General features: G+C 40.4%; 1 protein-coding gene across 2 annotated transcripts in view; it reads left to right on the top strand.

The window, feature by feature from the left end:
- LOC130922186 (membrane-associated guanylate kinase, WW and PDZ domain-containing protein 3) overlaps positions 1-15,734 on the top strand; it is a 271,915-nt gene continuing 256,181 nt past the window's right edge. For both annotated transcript variants that reach the window (XM_057846775.1, XM_057846776.1), the window contains exon 1: positions 1-725. In XM_057846775.1, the coding sequence (XP_057702758.1) occupies positions 419-725 (307 nt within the window). In that variant the 5' untranslated portion in view covers positions 1-418. The remainder of the gene's footprint in view (positions 726-15,734) is intronic.

Here is a 15,734-nt window from a genome sequence, read left to right on the forward strand (position 1 = left end):
AGTCTCGGCGGAGCCAGGTGTGTTCAAACCTGCTCCGGAATCGGAAGCCTCCACCACGGCGTCTCCCGGAGAGAGGAGCCGCCTGCCCGCCTGTCTCCTTGTCTGTCTGCCCGCGTCTTCACCCGATGCCGTGTTGTGATCCCAGCCCGTCCTATTTTTGCTTCTATTTGTAATTTTCACGCGGAGGAGAGCGACGCCGTGATTGCACCGCTTCGTCGGCGTTTTACGCACAGGCAGCGCTCGTTGGAATTACCGCGCGAATGACACTCCAGCACACCTTCCACGGGTGGGAATGACTTAGGGAGATGAACCGGGCTGGAGATTCACTCGTTCGGCTTCATTAGGCCGTGACATTTAAAAGGAAGAAGAGGAAATAAGCAAGCTTCTTCTCGAGTAAAAGCACCCAAGTGAAGCCAACATGTCCAGAACCCTGAAGAAGAAGAAACACTGGTCTGGTAAGGTGGTGGAGTGCGCCGTGTCATGGGGCAACCTGGGCGACTTCGGCTCCGTGGTGGAGGTGCTGGGGGGCGCCGAGGTGGGTCAGTTCCCGCACTTGGGTCAAATGAAGCTGGATGTGTTGGTGTGCCACGTCGGGAAGCTGCCCTACTACGGTGACGTGCTGCTCGAGGTCAACGGGACGCCCGTCAGTGGACTTACCAACCGGGACACTCTGGCCGTCATTCGGCACTTTCGGGAGCCCGTTCGCCTCAAGACCGTCAAACCAGGTAAGTCAATGCATGCATCCGTGGATACATTACACACTTTATTTAATGAACGCAACTCGGTGATGTCTTGATTTACTAGTTCATTTCGTTCTGTGAATCTCGTATCTCAAATCATTATACACTGAAATGCAATTAATCCGTTCATACAGTGGACCTCCTCATATTTGGAATCAACTGAAAATGATTTTCATGACACGCTCAGTGCAGTGTTTTCACAGTTACAGGTTACTGCATCATTTCAAAGTAGACCTCCTACAGTTTTTTTTTTTTTAAACATTAACAACAATTCCTTGAACTTGACATGCATCTTTTTGTGCCACCTGGAGATATGAATGGAATCTGTAATATCTTGACATACTGTATATATTTTGCTGATCTCACTTGCTGGCTTTGACATCGATAGACGTCAAATTCATCTTAACTGGGATGTGCTGATATGAAATTGTCACGGTATGATAACCTTAAGCCAAAATATCACGTTTTCACGTTTATTTTTTCCAGGTGAGCCTAAACCTACAGCCACAGCTCAACATTATTACCATCAAAACAAAAATAATTGAAGTATTTTCTGTAAAAAGCACGTGTGTATGACTCGTATCAGGTTTACACAGGGGTGAAAGTGGCTCAGGGGTCATCAAACCTTCTAAAACCACTCAAATGCTGATAAAACCGCTTTTGGCAAAGTTATTCCTATAACACATGCAAACAAAATAATGCTTTTCATTCAAAATTGTTTTTTTTTTTCCAATCATTTGCAAAATAAAAAAACAAACAAAAACAGCAGTAACCTCAACCTCCATCTCCTAATTTCCCGCCACATTTCACAAATGAAAAACCTAAATTTGATCTATTTAAGAACATTGAATGTACATTAAAATTGAAGCTAAAGTAAATGTTTACTTTACATCTTTTCTTTAATTAAGATATACGCCAAACGTTGCTCCAGTACAATCAATTAGTAAATTTAGTAAATCGTATCAGCCCAATCTGCAAAATAAAGTCCGCTAGCTTAGATGCTATGAATGCTAACATATTTACACGTCTCTCATAGCAAATCGCTAAACATAACTAAACAAAAAGTATCGCCAAACTTGATCACAAATGCCTACACCAACATACATTCACTGAAATAACTTACAGCCTCATGTGGGCCGAACCAGAGCGTAGCTGTCCTTTAGCCATGTCAGACACGTCTGGTTCTCAGACATAATAGGTTAAAAGTCCAGCCACACCCAACACTGCCACTAGGGGGCATCATTTTACAAAATACAATACTTTAAACAAACCATCACACATAGGGTTTTGACAGTTGCCGTCATGTTTTCGGGATCAAAGCACCAGATGCCGGAACAGCGTTCCGGCTCGGAAAGTCATGGCGGAACGATGTTCCGTGCTGTTCTGGCCCGTTTTCACCCCTGGGTTTACATTATAAACACGCTTTCTTTCTCAACACAGATAGTTGCCAGAGAGAAAAAAACTCACCACGTTTTACCACCGCTAGACACACTAAACAAGCTGGTGTTAACTCTCGTAGCTGGTGGGAAATGTTCATGACAGTGTTTACTAACCTTTAATTTTTTATAAATGTGAAATCATATTGGAGGTATTGCCTCCTCCGCAAACGTGTTTAAATATCGGTTGGCTAAGTTGCGGCCGTCTGTAACTTTTCTGTAGCCGTAGTATTCCCATACCAGCGATTTCGTTTTCTTCGATGGGGAAAAAGTTCAGGAGTTTTGCCTCCTCCAGCCATCATGGAGCACAGTTGACTAACTGACACTGAGCAACAACCGGTGGGGGAGGGTTGAGCCTTACAGCTGCACGCGAGGGATTTCTCTATGCATTTTTGGGACAAAAAACAATAGCTAATACCTGAGGGACGGTATAACGGGAAATTTTTGCGGTTTTGAAACTGTTTTCACACCACAGTATACCTTGAAACCAGTAATCGGCACATGTCTAACTGGGAGGCTGGCAGTGAATTTTCTTGTGTCAGTGCCATTGATAAGTCGAAATGGATTGGAAGATAAAAACAGATGTTTGAGGTCTTTAACCATTAATGGTAGTGAATGCATTTAAAACTTAGAGAATGTGTATTATTGTTTGTCATAACAAAATAATCCATAAAGAAGATGAACTCCTTCACTCCCATCGACCGTGACAGACATAAAAACCTTTTTAACGATCCCTGCCCACCCAGCCCGAATGAACTGTGCGTCTATTGGTAGCCAATGAGTTAATTTATGAAATACCATCAAGTCGTTACAACAGTAGGACAGTTGTTGTTATGTGTCCTTATTTTGATTGTTTTAACTAGCAATTAGAAATTACTCTGTGGTCAAACTAAAAACGGTTGATTTTTAAGGCAACTGTGATTTGTCAATTACTGACAATAGCATCAAATAAAATTAATCCGTAGATCAATTTTTCGATTGATCGATGTATCACAATTTAAATGCATTGGATGTCTATGGCTATCAGTGGCAGCCAAAAAGAGATATTTGACATCTTTAACAGGCAATGGCAGGGAATTACGGCAAACCTGTAATCATTGATTTTTGGGATCATAGAAAACCATGTACATGTAGCACAGGGGCTGTAATTTATGATGTTATTAGATTAATCTATAGATTCATCTGGAGACTAATTTTTTGATTAATTGAGGAATCCCACTTCTGATGGATTGAGTTTCTATTGCTGTCAACGGTGGCCAATGAGTTAATACCATCCCCCATTCCCCCTCCGATGCCGCGTAACGACTCTAATTGGCAGGTTGGCTCCCATCACGTTTTCAGGGAGATCGAACGCAGATAATGGCAATAATGGCATGGCGGCCTGCTCGGAGACACGAAGTCTAAGTGCACTACCTTGCACAGAAACAAGGCAAAGGCCTAATTACATCCTCCATTATTCAGCTTGCACACGTGGATGCAACCGAGCGGCAAGGCCGGCTGCATCCTGTCGTCTCATCACGGCACATCCGGCTGCGTGACTACTTCTGACATCCCGGCACTGATAGATAATAAGGTGGGATGCCGCTCCGGCCGGACCGTAATGGAGGCGGGGGTTTAATGTGACCATCACGATAGTAAAGTGGGATGGTCCAGCTCGCTTATGTGCGGGAATTGTGTCTTGAAACAGCAGATGATAGCAATGTTCCTAAAGCAGCAAGCAGCTGAGTCCAACAAGATGCCAACCCAGCGGCACACTCATACTCTAAATGTGCGTGTGTTGTTTTCGGGTTGCACTATCCAGCCACTTTTACTGGCCCACTAAACCAAGGATTAGTAATAAAGTGCATAAAATGAAACAAGAGTCAGGCAACACGAACACAGCTGATCTTTGAAGGCCGATGGAATATTGTTAGATTATATACAAAAACATTCTACCAAAGGAAAGAATGGACTCCCTTTTACCAGGAAAAAAAAGTTCAATGCTACCTTTTTCGGTTGTCTACCTTTCAGCGGTAGAACATTGGTAATTTTTTGAATTTGTACCAGTTTCATACAAAATCTGGAAACGATTTAGACTGCTAGCTTTTTGTGAAAAGGAACCTATCAAGAAGAACATTGACTTCGATTGTAATTTTTTTTCTTTGCTTTGGTGGGATCTATAGACCCTACTCACGTGACGTCACAGCCACGCCCCCATGCCATGTTGTCCGGATACTAGCCATGTTAATGCATTAGCGCTTCGTAAATTCCTCCTATTATGGCGTGTTTTTCTGCTCGTTAACATTAAACAATCAAAATGGTGAAGTCGTGTGTGGCGGTCGGTTGCAAAAACAGAGAAGATAGACGGAGAGACTTGAATTTTTACCGTATTCCGAGAGACCCGAAGAGGAGACCGCGATTGACTGCTGCAATTCGACGAGAAAACTGGGCTCCAAACGACTACCACAGATTATGTAGTAGTCATTTTATATCTGGTAAGATGCATTTAATATACTGGACTGTCTCAGGAAATTAGAATACACAATATTCTAATCTTTTGAGACAGTCCTGTGTATATATACAGGACTGTCTCAGGAAATTAGAATACACAATATTCTATTTTCCTGAGACTGTCTCAAAAAATTAGAATATTGTGTATTCTAATTTTCTGAGACAGTCCAGTATATTTCGAGGGTTTTGGGCTGACAACCACAATTAAGATCATTGCTAGGCTAATCGCCGACAACATACACGTATGTATGTAGTGAGTGCTATCGCTAAACCATATAAACATTAAAAGCCCTAGCTCCATTGACAAATGACATGAAATACATTAGACTTGAGAGTGGATGTTAGCAAGAACAAAAGATTTTGAATTGAAAATTTCGTAACTCACCTTCCGAGCACAAGATTCCTGCCGAATTTTCGTGTACGAGGACGTGTTTCACCCAACCAGCAACGTAGCATTTATAAGCCTCCAAGCTCTTAAAGTTTTTCAAACTTTCGTGAGAATAGGCTGATTTTGTGTGGACAAGATAGTTGTAAATATCAGGATATCAGATGTCAGGCGAAGCCAGCGGGTCGAAAAACATCGATTTAGGCATCAAATACGGATCTGGCGAATGGATAAACTGAAGCTTTTCCACGTAACGCCTTTTATGCAATGGATCCAATGAGTTTACAGTGTCAGATAACACCGGGGCTTCCATGAATTGCTCTATAACTTGCTCGACTAATTGAAAACAATGAGAATAGGTCTGAAAAAGAGGTACAATATGGCGGCCGGAAACAGCGACACGCCCATTTTGTGACGTAGGTGAGTAGGGTCTATACCATCTGAATAGTAGTTTCAAAACAATAGTTGGGAATGGCGACAAGCCATTGTTTTGATGGTCAACGATAATTTTTTTTTTTTTGCTATTAGTTGAATCCTCAGTTCATATACAAATCATATTATTCACTGTTATGTTACTTAGGGCTAAATATTTTAGCTGTAAATGTGCATTGGTACCAAAAAGTATGAACTGAAAAAAGTTTCACTTTGAATACTACATAACTATTTAAAGCAACACTAGGTCACTTTCCAGTTTTGGTCGATTTTTAGCGATGGCGGTGGACAAAATCAATCAACATATCACAAATGTTATGAAAATATTTTATCAAGGTTTAAAAGTTACCTAATGTTTCTTTAATATTTATCGCTTTCAAAGGAAAAAGTCAGTGTTCGCAAATATTTTGATTGATTTAAATCATAAATAGTCTGCTTTCGTCAAGAATTACAGAATTCTCGGAATATTTAATATAATAATAATGTAAGATTAGCCTGATTCACATGGAAACCATGATCCTTAGATATAACCAAGTTCTTTGCATGTCACTTTTTTTGTAGAAGTGCAACTATTCATCGATAAATCGACAACTAATCGATTGGCAAATTAATGGACAACTATTTTGATAACCGAGTAATCGTTTAGGACCTTCTTTACCTTGAAATTGTCTAAATTCTTGGAATTATAACATATATATGTATGCCTTATTAGTTGTAAATATTGTCAGGTTTCTCCATTATATTTTTGTCAAGTCTGAGAAGGACATAAACAAAAATCTGATTTACTCTGCAAAACAACAATTCACATTTTTGCCCATTTTCGGACATCTTATGGTCTAAACTAGATTCTTAATTAAGCTGCAACAACTAATCGATTGAATCGATTAATAAATTAGTTGCCAATGAATTTGATAATCCATACAGTTGAAGGAAATACTCATCCATTTTGTCTTCATTGCTACTTACATGCCGAAAACAACTTGAAGGTCAATTGTGAAGGTAATTGAAAGAAGCGACATTTATCAGATGAATCGTTTAATTGTCCGATTAATCGATTATGAAAATAATCGTTAGTTGCTGCCCAACTTTTTGACACTATTATGCATCATCTTTGATTTCATGCTTCTTATTGATGTAATACGTTGAGATGTAGGAAATGACGCCAAACACAGACCATTAAAATAAAAGGTGCTTTGCTCTCTCTCCTCTGACAATTTCAGCAAGCTCACCATATCTGAAAGTTTCTAATTTCCTAATTTTTAAAGATTTGAGAGTTTAAAAAAAAAATGTCCGTAGTACTGAGTAAAAAAATAAGGCTGTTTTTTACGCCAAACTTTGTTAGATAACGTCACGTTCTGGCCCGCTCGTCCATGCGTGGAGTACGAGAACATGAACATATGTATGCCGGTTGTGTCTTTCACATCTGATGGCAGCGGCGGCAGCCCCCACATGCCCGTGTGAGCGTCCGCGCCTCGTATACATCCCTGCGAGCCAGCCTCATGTTTTATTCACACCTCCTGCATAATTGAGTCGGCCAGTGGATTTTCCTCACTTCGACGGAGTCGCCGTATCAGCTGTTGCGACGGCAGACGGGCTCGCATGGTCCGCCAGATGTTCCTCGATGTTCTTCGCCGAGTTCCTCTGCGCGACAGTAGACAAGAAGCGACCAGAACAGAAGTAGCATGCTGCATTTCACACTGCCTTGTGTTCGATTCCCCAGGGGCCACGCTTAACGCGAGGAGATGAATCCATTCTTGCTAAGACTCGTCTCTCTCTGCTACCTTTTGATTGAGTCGGGAGTGACGCCTCTATTTAAAGATCTACACTGCTGGAGTCTATTTGTGCTGTTGCATCCAGCTGAGGCTCTGTAAGATACACGAAAGCCGAAAACAAGGTTGCTGAGTGTTTGGTATATTTTGCTTCTATGGTTGCAAAAGGAATGGACTGGAGTTCGAAACTTTTAATGTTCTAAATCACCAGTTTCATGATGATACGATGCAAAATTGATTCTCTGGACAATGGATATATTTGCGGAATTTACAAAGTGTGCCACGATTACGTTTTGATGAATTTTGATCAATTTAATACGACATAGACACATGTAACAAACCAGTTTTTATGTTTATGACAATTTTGTTGCTGAAACATATTCTTGCATTTGAATGAAACCCCTTCTATTAACAAAAATACAGGATCAAGAAGATGATCGATGGTGATCGACGCTTTCTATTTTGACGGTTATTGCCTAGCCAATTGATGGCTCGATCCTTATTGATGTTTTGTTACACAGCCAGAAACTAACCAAATTTACAAAATCAAAGGTAATCTCAACCCTTTCACTGCCAGATGACGATGACCCACAAACTATTGTGTTCTTATATTTTATGCACGTAATCTACAAATTTAAATAAAAAATATCCTCTTTTTTTTTGCCAGGGAAAAAAGTTTTTTTTTTTCCTTTAGTGAGACTTTTAATATGAATAGTAGTTTTGATCTGCTTAAAAACATTTTGGAATGAATGGATCATATCAATATTGGTATTTTTTTCAATCTATTTGGATAACTAGTTTTTAAATTTACATACTAGTCCTTCTCAAAAAATTTGCATATTGTGATAAACTTCATTATTTTCTGTAATGTACTATAAGAAACATTAGGATTTCATATATTTTAGATTCATTACACACAACTGAAGTAGTTCAAGCCTTTTATTGTTTTAATATTGATGATTTTGGAAAAAAAGTCAAGAAAAAACAAAAATCCCCATCTCAAAAAATTTGCATATCATGAAAAGGTAAAGAAGCAACTAACCTAATCATCTGAATCAACGAAATAACTCAAAACCCCTGCTGAGGCTTTAAAAACTCCCAGCCAGCCAGGTTCATTACTCAAAACCGCAATCATGGGTAAGACTGCTGACCTGACTGCTGTCCAGAAGGCCATCATTGACACCCTCAAGCAAGAGGCTAAGACACAAAAAGAAATTTCTGAGCGAATAGGCTGTTCCCAGAGTGCTGTATCAAGGCACCTCAGTGGGAAGTCTGTGGGAAGGAAAAAGTGTGGCAGGAAACGCTGCACAACCAGGAGAGAAAGATTGTGGAGAAGGGCTGATTCCAGACCTTGGGGGACCTGCAGAAACAGTGGACTGAGTCTGCAGTAGAAACATCCAGAGCCACCGTGCACATGCATGTGCTAGAAATGGGCTACAGGTGCCGCATTCCCCAGGTCAAGCCACTTTTGAACCTGAAACAGCGGCAGAAGCGCCTAACCTGGCCTACAGAGAAGCTGTACAGAGATAGCTGTTATAATTAATTGAAGGTTGACTTTTTTTTGTATTAAAAAACACTTTTTTGTATTGGTCAGATGAAATATGCTAATTTTTTGAGATAGGTATTTTTTGTTTTTGCTTGACTTTTTGGCAAAATCATAATTATTAAAACAATAAAAGGCTTGATCAACTTCATTCATTCATTTCATTCATTTTCCATGCCGCTTATTCCTCACGAGGGTCGCGGAGGTGCTGGAGCCTATCCCAGCTAACTTCGGGCAGTAGGCAGGGGACACCCTGAATTGGTTGCCAGCCAATCGCAGGGCACAAGGAGACACACAACCATTCACGCACACACTCACACCTATGGACAATTTAGAGTGTTCAATCAGCCTACCATGCATGTTTTTGGGATGTGGGAGGAAACCGGAGTTCCCGGAGGAAACCCACGCAGGCACGGGGAGAACATGCAAACTCCACACAGGAAGGCCGAAGCCGGGGATTGAACCCTTGATCTCAGAACTGTGAGGCAGACGTGCTAACCACTCAGCCACCGTGCCGCCTGATCAACTTCAGTTGTGTGTAATGAATCTAAAATATATGAAAGTCTAATGTTTATCAGTACTTTGCAGAAAATGATGAACTTTATCACAATTTGCTAATTCTTTTAGAAGGACTAGTATATGGACAACACTTTATCTTCAGGTGAGTTTCAGGTACAGAGAAGTGAAAATGCATGAAGCCTTTTAGGTATAGTATTAAAGGAGAACTGTGTTTCTTTTCTGCATGTGTGTGTGCTTATAACAATTCAAAGGTTTTATATTTGTGGTGGATCAGTCTTTTCATGAAATGACTATTTAATTCCCATGCCTGTCCATGAGTTGTAACCCGTGGCACGGCAGGATGTGTCCATAAAAAGTAAAAAAGGGAGCAAACCTCCACTTATGCACTTTTATTACACAAAATAAATAAATCCAGCTCGAACAGTCGTCACTCTGGAGTACAACGGACCACGCACATGCGGTCACAATTGACTCCCACAAAAAGCAAGTAGCAACAGAAGAAGAAAACGAACATAAATAAAGAGGCGCCACCGCGTGGTGGATGCGGTAAGGAACCCAGAGGTGACCGTTGCAGAGTGTAATTTACAATTCGGAATATTTTACTCATTTGCTGGCAGCTCCTCCAAGCCAAAATTCTTTGGACGTCAATCGTCGTCAACTCCACAGAAACGTAAACATTAACTTTGTAAATCATACCAAACATACAGTCCTCCATCTCGTATCTGCTGTAACAGTGCAAATTCCACATTACTGGCACCTACAAGATACTGTAGGAAATGAATATTCTCAACCAATCAATTAATCTTTATCATAATAATGTTGTGACCCGGCATCAGGCGCAAAAGTTCTCTTTACGGTAAACTTCCCCCAAAGCGTAGAGTACCTTTTTTTGGGGTCTGTTTTAATCATCTCATATCGCTACGTTTTAATGTTTATTGAGCGTTCATTGCTGTTGCGGCAGTGATGATGAGGGCCTTTGAGTTGAAGGATGGCGCCCCGGAAATGTAGAAGCGCGCACGTTAATTCAGAAGCCAAATCGCACAATTGTGTTTTAATGCAGCCGCATGTTGTTGTGCTATTGATTCGCAGTTTGTCACCGGCGCCGCTTTGCATGCCGATTTTGCCCCGCCGGAATGTTTCCCAGCCAGTAAACGATTGTAGAGCCGCCATTATCAAAAGGCAATAGTGAGTGACTGAGTGTGAGTTGATTTCATGAATTCACCTCTCGAATCAGGAAGGGCCACTTGATGGCAATCGGCTGTAAAAATGGGGAAACTGAAAAATAGCTTTGGCGGCAAGTCTGATATTATGCTAAACCATGATTCAGCAAATGTTCATTTATCTCTTATGTTAAAACATTTTTTGTTCAATTGCACTATTGCAGTATTTGTGCATCCAACAAACTCCTTTTGAGTTTGACATGAAAGCATATAGAAGTGGGAATCTTTGGGCACCTAACGATTCGATTACGATTCAGAGGCTCCGATACGATTATATATATATATATATATATTTTTTTATCTAGCGGGATGAGTTGAACATATTTACTCTCGGTCCGTTCCTCATTGCGCCCCGAATGCCACGTTGACTGTAGTTTATTTCCGCTTTACCTGATATAATTCAATAATCAGAATTTGGATGTTTGTGAATCGTTCTCGAATCTTCCATGGCCGAATCGCGAATAATCGAAGAATCGGAAATTTCGCACGCCTCTAATAGAATACGTACACTACATTGGTGCTTTGAGACATGAGTGACCCGACTCCCGGATTTTTTGAGAAACAAGAATTCCTTTTTTTTTTTTTTCTTTCAAACTTGAGGTATGAGCGCTGTGTGGTCACTTCACAATCAGGATCACTTTGGCAAATGTGGTGTCCACCAGGACTGCACGATATGATTGCTTGAGCATCGCCATAGCATTTTGTTTTTCTTCATAAAAGCGGCAATTGTGCAGAGACATGGCTTCCCGTATCCCTTTTAAATACACCAATCTTCATTATTCTCAGATAAACCCTTTTACCCTGGATTAAACGGTATTATATGAATAATAGGGATGTCCCGATCGCATGCTTTTGCACCCTAGTCAGTCCAAGTCACCTAATTTTGTGACTGCCGGTACCGATTTGATACAAAAAAAAATTTTTTTTTGACGCTCACACTGCCAAGAACAGCCTCTCACTTACACAATGAATAAGTTGCTACAGCACACTTCAGACTGTGTACTAAGTTTAACTAGGATTAACACCTTTCTGCCTTTGATCGTAGAGCTACTGGGGCGCCTCTGACCAGATCCAAGCTACCAACCTGTCTATCATTGTTATCTTTAAGTAGCAAATGCCAGCTGCATTGGTGACCAAGAAAAACAGTTTGGTCGCACTGCTTAGCAGGAAGGAGGGTGAGCGGCTATACAAGCATGAAGCAGAAAAACATGAAACCTTTTCTTCCAATTCCGATCCTCTTAAAAATGGCGCGATCCGATCGGGACATCTCTAATTAGGGGTGTGGCAAAATATCGAAATGGTGATATATTGTGATACTTTTTATCCCCAAAAGTTATCTATATGCTTCTTCCAAGAATCGAGATATCGTTTTAAAAAAGTGTCAATGTCTAATAAGGAACCAGCAACTTGCTACCAAAATCTTCCACCATAATAGTGTCTCAGTTAACTCTAAGGCTGCATTGACGGTGCTTGACGCCCAATCCATTTAGACTAGAAACGTTTGTTCATTCGAAACCAGAGCATTCACAGTCATGCTGTCCGATTTTCAGGGCATTTACAGGTTTCCTGTTGAGTTTAGGTCACTGCCTATTTATTTGGCTGATTCCCAGGTCACTTCCTATTATGTAACTCAAAATAAACAGGAAGTGACCCATAAAATACCCCAAATTCAACAGGAAGTAACTGAAAATCAACACGTAAATGACCTTAAATGGCCCAAGATTACCTCATTGCCTGGCATTGACTGCCACTGACGGCCATAGACGTTCAATCCGTTTGAAGTGGGAGGGTCGAATGTTCATTCGCTGCCACCCTCCCAGTTCAAATGGATTGGACGTCTACTAGTGATAAACTCATTCCAATTCACAGCAGAAGCTTATTTTTCTGTTTATTAGTTGTTTGTAGAATATCCTAGAATGATTTCCTGACCAATGTATCTATATTCGTTGTATCGCCATATCGTCAGATCATAGTTATCGTGGGCTTTGTATCGCAAATCGTATCGTATCGTGAGGTACCAAGAGGTTCACACGCCTATCTCTAATGGTAAAAGTTTACTTAGATGTAATTTGGAAAATATCCCTGAAGATTAAGAATGTGCTCAATATACAAATACTCTCACTTTCACACTAACAGCTCAAAAATGGTGAAAATTCATTTGATGCAATGTGTGACCTTTTCTTTCTTTCTTTCTTTTTTTTTTTAAACTTTATTTCACAATGTACTTGATAAGACTCTTTATGTGATGGAGCGCTATTAAAATTTTCTTCAGCGGATGGCTGAAATTGACTACCTCATTCACTGTCATTGATGGTTAGTTAATGGCATTTGGGGACAGCTGATTTCAGACGGAAGTGATTTGAGTCAATCCGAACAAATTAAACTTGTATCTCAAGGCACCGCTGTCATTGAAAGTAACTTTTTATCCTCATTATTATGTAAATGACCCGGTGTGTGTACCCTCATCACTAAACCCACATTCCCTCGCTGCCCAGACATTAAATTAAACCGCCTGATGACTGTATTTATTCTGTGACATCATTTGAAAGCGATTATAACAAACAAGCGTATTTGAAGCTGCCGTTATCACTAGCAGACACAAACGGTTAGAAATGTTTGTTGTATTATTTCCCCGCCAAGCACTCTGCGGCCGTCTGACCTTTCTTTTGCCGCTGTTGCTTTCAAGGCACGTTGTTGATAAGCAGCCTGCTTGTCCTCCGTGGCTATGCTCATCAAGCTTTTCCCCCAATGTGCCTGCAGGCAGCTGTCAAGCTTTTAGTCGAGTGCTTCACATACAGAACACGCGCTCTGTCCAGAGTGTGTATGGGTCAAACATAATTGTGTCCTTAGGTCACATCTGTCTATATTAGGAACACAAATCTAGTATGTTTGGATTGTGAGGGTCCGTGTTTGGTAAAGATGGCCAATTGAAATAATGTCTTCTATTTAAACAGCAAATAAAAACTGTTTTCGCCGATTAATTGGAGGAAAACCCCCCCTGAAATTAATCTATTTAATTTGATCGTTAATTGCAGCCCTAAAGTTCATTCAATCATTTACATATTTAACGATGATACACATTGTCTAAGTTTTAAATTCATTAACTTACATTAACTTCCAAAGACCTTGAATGGCTTGTACATTTGAACTAATATCTTGCTATTAGAATTGGAAAGGATATGGCATCAAAGGTAGTAATGATTTTTAAATGGAAAATGTATGAAAACCGATAAGAAATGGTGTCCTTGCGTTGACATTGAACCTTAACTTTAGTTGATGTCATGAAAATTATGGTCATGAAATCATTGATCTCAGTAGGCGGTACTGCAAAGTTGTTCTCTTCCTCGGTCAGATGTTAAGAGCCTCTGCAGAGCCATTACTGCAACAAGCTCAAGATGGCTGCTTGTACTTAAACAAGTCCTTCCAACCAATTAAAGCATTAGGACTCAATGCTGGGGTTAATGAGCCGCTCCCTGCAGGTGCTCCTTCACAATGCAACGCTGCTGGCAGTCCCCCGGCGTCCTCTTGTGCGTGCTTGCAGGGGGCTGCTGGGTGGTCGCTGTAATGTGGCTACAAAACAAACATTTACACAAGCACGAACTGGGTTTCTAATTGTAATTCTGAGCTAGTTGCTGGCTCTACAAAAGTGAAATTCACAGTAGCCTGCAAAAAAAAAAAAGGTGAATTTACTGGAAAATACTGGCAGCTTTGGTTGCCAGAATATTACCGTTAAAAAATGAGAAATCTGTAAAACATGTAAAATGGTGTAATGCTTCAGTAAAGTAAGTCATTAAAGTAAACCGTAAAGTTTACTGAAGATTTAAGTAGATCTGTTTTTGCTGAAAGTCATTTCGAAAAAAAATTAGTTCCATAATTTTTTTGTACTGTGATCCGCATTTAACCATTCTTGATGGTGACGTCACTGCTCATTTTCCCCATTCTCCCCCCTTTCCAACCCATACTGTCATTTTGACAGTCAAGCGTGCTGACTACCAAGCTACTGAAGACGAGTTGGAGGAAGTGCTGTGTGCCTACAAGTTTAGGAAAGCCTCTTTCCCTGAGAACTCAAAACTGTACTATCAGCTAAAATTTGACTGGCCTCTTACCTCAGTAGTCAGCACACTCAACTACTGTAGTGTGGATTTGGATAGGGGCATGAATAAACACTGGAGCACAGGGATGTCATCCCCATCATCAGACCGGTTATACATGTACAAACTACATTTTACAGTCATTACCAGTTAAACAAACAAAATGTAGTTCGTTAATATAACAGTAGATATTTTCCCTTTTTTCCCCATAGTACAATTCTGGCAACAACAACTACCGGTATTTTAGCGTAAAATTAACAGGACCACTCACCACCACGTACACTTTACATATTCCTATCCTTTTGAATAAATGTGAAATACGTACAAACATGGTTTTGTACTGTTTAAAAAATCAAATAATCTATTTCTTCATTAACTCATTCACTCCCAGCCATTTTCACCTTAGCAACCCCCTTTGCTCCTGGTCGTTTTACTGGATTTTGACTGATTTTGCAAGGCCCACAGAAAATTCTGTTCTATTGCTATATAAACATGGAACCCCCCCAAAATAAAAATGAGACTTTCTTCCTTCAGCAGGAAAAAAAGTTAGTTCATATCTTTTCCCATTCTTTAGAAATCAGCATTAGAAAATAACTCTTTTCCAATTTCTGATGAAAAAAGAGAAATTGAGCATTTTGTAAAAGCATACATTTCAAACATAACTTTAACTTTAACACAGCTATTTTTAGCTTTTGTAACATCCCAAACATCTGAATGTTTCTTTCTACAAAAATAACATTAACAACAAAACAAATAGAGCTTTTGATAGCAAAGTAACAATTTATTTACACATAACTAAACTATTCAACTGAAAGATGATGCTGTTGTGCACGTTTCCGGCTGAGTTACGAGACACAAGAGAGTCATGAGAGACACGAGCGGCCGAACACGGCAAAGCGAACTCTACTCAACGAGCAACACAGACTCAACAACATCATCCGCTACACTGGTGATCCCGATCGTTCTGCTCGGTCGTCCAACACCTGGCATCCCGGATGTCCTCCCGATTGTTTTGCTCGGTCGTCTTCCACCGGCACCCCGGCCGTGCGGCCCGACCGTTCATTCCGTTAAATCGGGTGGCCCCTGCCGTCCTGTGTTGGTGGATTCTG

The sequence above is a fragment of the Corythoichthys intestinalis genome, chromosome 9 (assembly GCF_030265065.1).
Source record: "Corythoichthys intestinalis isolate RoL2023-P3 chromosome 9, ASM3026506v1, whole genome shotgun sequence".
Taxonomy (NCBI): domain Eukaryota; kingdom Metazoa; phylum Chordata; class Actinopteri; order Syngnathiformes; family Syngnathidae; genus Corythoichthys; species Corythoichthys intestinalis.